This window comes from Raphanus sativus, chromosome 7 (genome assembly GCF_000801105.2).
Source record: "Raphanus sativus cultivar WK10039 chromosome 7, ASM80110v3, whole genome shotgun sequence".
Classification (NCBI taxonomy): domain Eukaryota; kingdom Viridiplantae; phylum Streptophyta; class Magnoliopsida; order Brassicales; family Brassicaceae; genus Raphanus; species Raphanus sativus.
This window is the reverse complement of record NC_079517.1, coordinates 8,986,677-8,992,840: the sequence shown is the minus strand read 5'-3', so window position 1 is coordinate 8,992,840 and position 6,164 is coordinate 8,986,677. Positions and strand designations below refer to the sequence as shown.

At 36.0% G+C, this 6,164-nt stretch overlaps 2 protein-coding genes across 2 annotated transcripts; one reads left to right on the top strand and one right to left on the bottom strand.

Annotated features, from left to right (window-relative positions):
- Window positions 1–543: 543 nt before the first annotated feature.
- LOC108816707 (protein terminal ear1) lies at window positions 544–2,954 on the top strand. The gene is made up of 5 exons (XM_056990381.1): window positions 544–1,228; window positions 1,337–1,829; window positions 2,090–2,212; window positions 2,294–2,435; window positions 2,520–2,954. Exons 1-5 carry the CDS (start codon window positions 658–660, stop codon window positions 2,808–2,810), a joined length of 1,620 nt encoding a protein of 539 aa, XP_056846361.1. The 5' UTR covers window positions 544–657; the 3' UTR covers window positions 2,811–2,954.
- Window positions 2,955–4,936: 1,982 nt separating this feature from the next.
- LOC108815957 (uncharacterized) lies at window positions 4,937–5,962 on the bottom strand. The gene is made up of 2 exons (XM_018588501.2): window positions 5,732–5,962; window positions 4,937–5,253 (listed from the first exon to the last, which is right to left on the bottom strand). Exons 1-2 carry the CDS (start codon window positions 5,834–5,836, stop codon window positions 5,167–5,169), a joined length of 192 nt encoding a protein of 63 aa, XP_018444003.1. The 5' UTR covers window positions 5,837–5,962; the 3' UTR covers window positions 4,937–5,166.
- Window positions 5,963–6,164: the final 202 nt, after the last annotated feature.

Sequence of the window (6,164 nt, the reverse complement as noted above, 5' to 3'; positions counted from 1 at the left end):
AATATACACTATAGTACTTAGTCTAAGCCAGAGAGAAAATTTAAAATTTTCATTAATTATTATATGTACAGTTAAAATTATCATTTTTGGCTTTAAATAGCTTAAAGTTGTGTTAAAATTATTATTTTTGGCTTTAAATAGCTTAAAGTTGTATCGCAAAGATTTTTTTTTTGGTTTTTAATTATATATTTATTCGATAAATTAAGATATATACAAAGGGTTTTATTTGATAACACCACATGATCACCATCTTTTTCGTCGTTGTTTACAATTTTATCAATTTTTTTCCAAACCGCTCGAAGAATCATGGAAATACCAACCAGACCGTCCATCATCCATTGTAGTGACATCCTCAAAGGGCAAAAATATCAAATCCTAGCACGAGTGAGTATATACAGTAAACTATACCATCAGATTAAAGAACCTTGACTTTACTTGTCAAAAAAAATATGAATGGAAATAAATAATGAAAAAAATTCTATAGAATAAAACAAAACTGAAAATCCCACCTTTTGCACTTCATCCCCTGCGGCCAAATAAAGAGAGAGAGTACGATCACTGAGGAAGATCAACGCCCATCACTTTATTACTATCCGTTACCGGTCACCGAAAACACCAGTTCCTTAAACTCTTCACTTTCCTCCCGTTTAAACCGCCATGTCTCTAAGCGGACACCTTAACCCAACAGCTCCGGTGTTCTTACCGGCTAACCTAAACCCAATTCCTTACTTTATTCCGACAAGAATCTACCTCCCTCTCCCTCTACCTCCTCCTCCTCCGCCGCCTCACCTTCGTTTCTTCCCTGGTTTCTCCGGAGCTCTCCCTCCTCCTCCGTCGTTGTCTATACCGACTAGAACCCTAGTGCTCTCACCAGTACCAGGTGACGTCAGCGAGTCATCGATTCGTCGGGACATGGAGGTGTTCGGCGAGGTTCGCGGAGTCCAAATGGAGAGAGCACACGAAGGTATCGTGACCGTTCACTTCTACGATCTTAGACACTCGCAGAGAGCGCTGAGGGAGATACGCGAGCGTCACATGCATCAACAACAGCAGGTTCGTTTCGGAGCCGCGGCGCGTGGGCTCGTCTCCGGAAGAACGGTGTGGGCCCATTTCGCGTTTCCAAATTTCAGGGCCGTCCCCGAAGGGAACAATCAAGGCTCGCTTGTGGTTTTCAACTTAGAACCAACAATCTCTTCGGCAGCTCTCCGTCAGATTTTTGAGGCTTATGGTAAAAAGACAAAAAGCTCCCGACTTGTTTGTTTGTTTGTTTTCGAGTGTTCTGTAATAAAAAAAATACACGCTTTTTTTTTATTCGTTGATTGCATTTAATACGCAGGGAAAGTGAAGGAGCTGAGAGAGACGCCGTTCAAGAGAGAACAGAGATTCGTTGAGTTTTACGACGTCAGAGACGCCGCGTTAGCTCGCCGTGAGATGGACGGAAAATTAATCGACGGTAAACCGATCGTTGTCCAGTTTAGCCGTCCCGGTGGGTTTAACAAAAAACTCATTCTCGCCTCACGTTTCGATAAGAGCTTCCTTTCCAACCATCACCATCACCATCCTCCGCCGCCACCGCCACCGCCACCACCGCCGCGGTTTCGTCAGTTGAGAAGACAAGAGCCGGTTAAGGGAAAACCGGTCAAACCCAACCTCTCTTTGGGTGATAATGAACGGTGCGAGCAAAACAAGAAGCGGTCTAAGATGCATACGAGTACGACGAAGAAGGATCGTATCATCGATGGTCGGTTCATCATAAACGAAGAAGCCATTGCCGAGTCTAGAGACGGTCGTACCACGGTGATGATCAAAAACATCCCGAACAAGTACACGTAAGCATATAATATGCGTTGTCTTTTTCATGAATACTTTGTGATAGCGATGGGCATGTGATCTGTCCATAATGTCCAAAACGAGGAAATGCTTTGTTTCTGTTTTTATTCGGTGTTTGACGGAAGTCAACAGGACCCTCCGGATATAGTCTTGATCTTATGTGCATGTGTTTCTATTTTTGTATACTTAGGGCCCATTGAGATTACTAATATCATTGTCTAGTCAATTTTTTTTTATAATATGGTTTTCCTATGTGCAGCCAGAAGCTGCTTCTGAGTATGTTGGACAGACATTGCAACGACTGTAACGAAAAGATCATCAGCGAAGGGGACCAGACGCCCATGTCAGCTTATGACTTTGTTTACCTCCCAATTGACTTCGGGTAATAATAATCACCTAGTTTTATTTGATTAAAGTAGTAAACTAATAACTAATGAGCTGATTGCATTTTGTTGATTATTAGCAACAAGTGCAACGTGGGATATGGGTTTGTGAACATGACAACACCTGAAGCTGTGTGGAGACTTTACAAGGCCTTTCACAATAATCGCTGGAGACTCTTCCAGTCGAGTAAGATCTGTGAGGTCACTTATGCTCGAGTCCAGGTACACAAAGGTTTAGTCTTTTGGCAAATTACATTGGAGTTATATAATTAATTATATGTAGTTTTTTTAAAAATATGGGAAAAGGGACTTGAGTCGTTGAAGGCACACTTTAAGTACTTGAAGCTGCCAAGAGAAGAAATGGAGTACAAGCCGGTGATTTTCTCGCCGCCGCGTGACGGGCGGTTGTTAACGGAGCCCATCTCCATTATTGTTGACCTCGGGACCAAACCAGCGGAAGATAGCTGTCCCTCTCGTGACGAAACAGTCACATCTTGTTCGTCTTCGATTGAAAGATGTGATGGTTGGCTTGGGGAGAGAATCGAGAACGGCGGTGTCGTTTCGGATGACGAAGGCAAAACAGTAGTGAAAATTTAATGATGGTTTCGGCTTTTAGGCGGCGATCTATAAATATGTAGCTGTATCGATGTCTTTTCATCTCCCTCTCTCTCTCTCTCCTCTTTTCTTTTGCCTTTCTTTTTTTTTCTGTGGGTTTCTTTGGATGTTTAATTATGTGTAAACCACGTTACAGCATTGACATATGCGTATAGGTTTTTAACTATATAAAATATTTCAATTAATATTAGTTCAGTATATAATTAAAATTTACATATCGGAAATAAAGCTAATTAATAAAAGATAACTCTTGCATAACAGTCTTTTGTGTTTTAAAAAAATGTGTAACAGTCTTTCGCGTTTTTGGAGAGTTTTGCTAGTTAAAATCTTCCTTTTATTTTCTAATTTATTTTATTATTTTAATGTTAAAAACATTGCTATATATTTTCATGCTCTTAGATTTTTGTTTTGTAGGAGTGCACAAAAAAAAAAGATTTTTGTTTTGTAGCCAACTTTTTGTTAGGACAAAATTAAGGTTGTGCAAGGAACCTTTGTCATTTGAATTAAGATCGTGGAAAACTAAGCTCATTTTCTAGGAAATTCCACTTATCTATTTCTCATTACTGTGTTTTTAACATATTTATCAATTACTGTATAAAAGCTACTTTCTTGACATCATTATTCATGGTCTTTAAGCTGTTTAACGAATAGGTTTATTATTTAGAACATCTCAAATATAAATTTTATTTTTTATTCTAAAATAGAGTAAAAATGATTATAGAATAAAATATTAGAATTTTATTTTATTTTTCACTACATAATAAAATAATAAACAAACAGAAAATAGAGTAGAATTAGATTATTTTTTTATTTCATACTCATTCTTATTCTATTTGAGAGGAAAAATGGAATATGATTAAAGATGCTTTTAGATATAGTTTTAGTGTTTGTTTATAAATATATTATTTTGCTTTGAATGAACTCTACATAAATTATATGCGCATTAACACATGCATCAAAGGAAATCGTACAGTCACTTCCACGTTTTATCTATCTTTTCATATTTCTTGCCACTCGCCTTTTTGCAGTCTTCTTTAAGAAATTGTATTTTGCATATTTAATGATTCATTTTGAATATCTCTAGTCAATAGATTAATAATAGCTCGCCCTTAAGTCTTAACTTTTTAGATATTCAAACATTTGAATATTAATAAAATTAATATTGTTACCGGATATTCATTTTGATCCATGAATATTTTTAAAATTACAAATCTATTATAAATATAATATTTAATTACAATCTTTTAAAAACTACATTGGCATCTAAATATTTAATTTAGTGAATAAAATATCATAAAACTTTGGCATCTAAATATTTATGATTTATTTATTTCTGACGATACTAAATTTCAATATTTAATTCAATTCATAAAATTGGATATATCTGTATTTTTCTGGTCAAATAGAAATAAATATCTATTAAATCAAATTTTACAATTACTTTGTCCATCCCAAATTGAAAGTGAACAGACGACGGAGCAAGCCACATGTTTACTCTGGTAAATTTGATTCCAACTGTTTGTTATGGGGTTACAATTACATACTACTCCCTCCGTTTTATATTATTTGTCATTTTAAGTCTTTGCACATAGATTAAGAAAATATTTAATTTTACATATTTCCAAAATAAAAATACTATTACCAATACACATCAACCAATATAAAAATAGAATAGAGAATATTTTCAATAAATTTTTCATTGAAAACTGAAACAAAAGTTTTACCTTAGAACGACATATAATTTGAAACGGAAGGAGTACATGTAAACAAATTCTGTTACGTTTCAACATATTATAATTTCGGAGTACATGTAAACTTTTAAAAGGAATTTATAGGGGTGAGATAACACCGTTTCTGAAGAGGTAGTTCCGCCACTCGATGGAACGATCAAGAAGAAGAAATACTACAAAATCAAAACCTGAAAAAAAAAACTCTTCCTGTTCAACTTCTTTATTCCAGTTGAAACTCGACTGATATGTTCTACCTAGTTAGCCGACAAAAAAAAACAGTTAGCCGACACGAACCAGAAACTGGATCTGACATCTGTAACCTCCTTAGACTTGTGCAAGAACACAGAATCCATGGTACAAGGTTAATGAAGACGCAAGTAGAGCAAGATACTGATACTTGTTCACAAGTATTTCATTAGTTGAGAAAGAACAACAAAGACGAAATTATTCATGATCATCCCACGCTTAAAAGCATATATGGTACTCTCGTTTTATGCAAACTCCATTTTAGTCCATAACCAGTGAAAAACAAATGTCAGGAGAGAGAAGTGAAATTGATAATAGTTGATTAAAGAAAGCCAAAAAACATGACAGGAGAAGAAAGATGATCAGGCAAGAGGATCCTCCTCTCTAGCTTTCCGCAGCAGCTCTGCTCTAACCCGTTTCACCTCCGCTTCCTTCTCCATTCTTTCTTGCTGCAACATAAACACATTTTCGTTATTGTTAACAGATCAATTATCACTACTTTGTTAAGTGCAAAAAATCAGTGACACAGCTTAGCTCCTAAACAAGCCGCAATCACTAATCTCTACACAACTCACATCTCTCATCACTACTTAATCAATTGATATCCCATAACTTTCACACAGAAATTAGAGTAAATAAACCAAGCACAAGTTAAGATTAGCTTCTATTCATTACATGATTGTAAAAGTCTAAATCTGTTGTCCGAAGAGCAATAGACGCAAGATATTTTATGTTCCGCTATAAACTAACATTCCATAATCATAATAATGTCTTTATCATCGACAGATTACACACGAATCTGAAGATGAATAAAATCAAATTGGACAGCCTAGGGTTTGACCTAAATCCCAAATGATTCCATTTCGATGAGATTCATACAGTTGACAGCAAAAAAATAAAGGTATTGAAATTTGAGGAGAAAGAAACCTTCTCGTCTTGATGAAGAGCGATCCAGACGTGAACTTTGTCCATGGACTGCCAGAAGGCGAAAGCAGCCAATGTCATCCCAAAGTATGTCAACACCTTCACCATTTTTTACCTTCTCCTCTTCGTCGTGTAAGCTCCTCCCTTCCGCTGCGTTTTGTTTTGTTTTCTCGGCGTCGATTGAGAATGAAGAATCGCAGATCGAGCCCTGAGATGTTGTTGGATGTATGGTGTTTACGGGGTCAGCATCTAGTGCGGAGAGGTTTACCTAATTACTGTGTTACTATCGTAGATTGGATCTTCTTAGTCCCAGAAAATGGCACGTGTCTTTAAGATCAGATAGATTTATCATTTTCTTTCGTTTTATGACATTTACTAAATAACAAATAATAAAAAGTAAAAAATATTATTTTATTTATTTCGAAAAACATTCATT

What these genes read in the sequence shown, in the direction of transcription:
- LOC108815957 (XM_018588501.2), bottom strand. Translation starts at nt 5,836, where the DNA reads ATGGTGAAGGTGTTGACATACTTTGGGATGACATTGGCTGCTTTCGCC. An exon ending in CTCTTCATCAAGACGAGAAG is followed by an intron (nt 5,254 to 5,731) that starts GTTTCTTTCTCC and finishes TTTATGTTGCAG; the next exon opens with CAAGAAAGAATGGAGAAGGA.
- LOC108816707 (XM_056990381.1), top strand. Translation starts at nt 658, where the DNA reads ATGTCTCTAAGCGGACACCTTAACCCAACAGCTCCGGTGTTCTTACCG. An exon ending in TACCTCCCAATTGACTTCGG is followed by an intron (nt 2,213 to 2,293) that starts GTAATAATAATC and finishes GTTGATTATTAG; the next exon opens with CAACAAGTGCAACGTGGGAT. An exon ending in TCACTTATGCTCGAGTCCAG is followed by an intron (nt 2,436 to 2,519) that starts GTACACAAAGGT and finishes ATATGGGAAAAG; the next exon opens with GGACTTGAGTCGTTGAAGGC.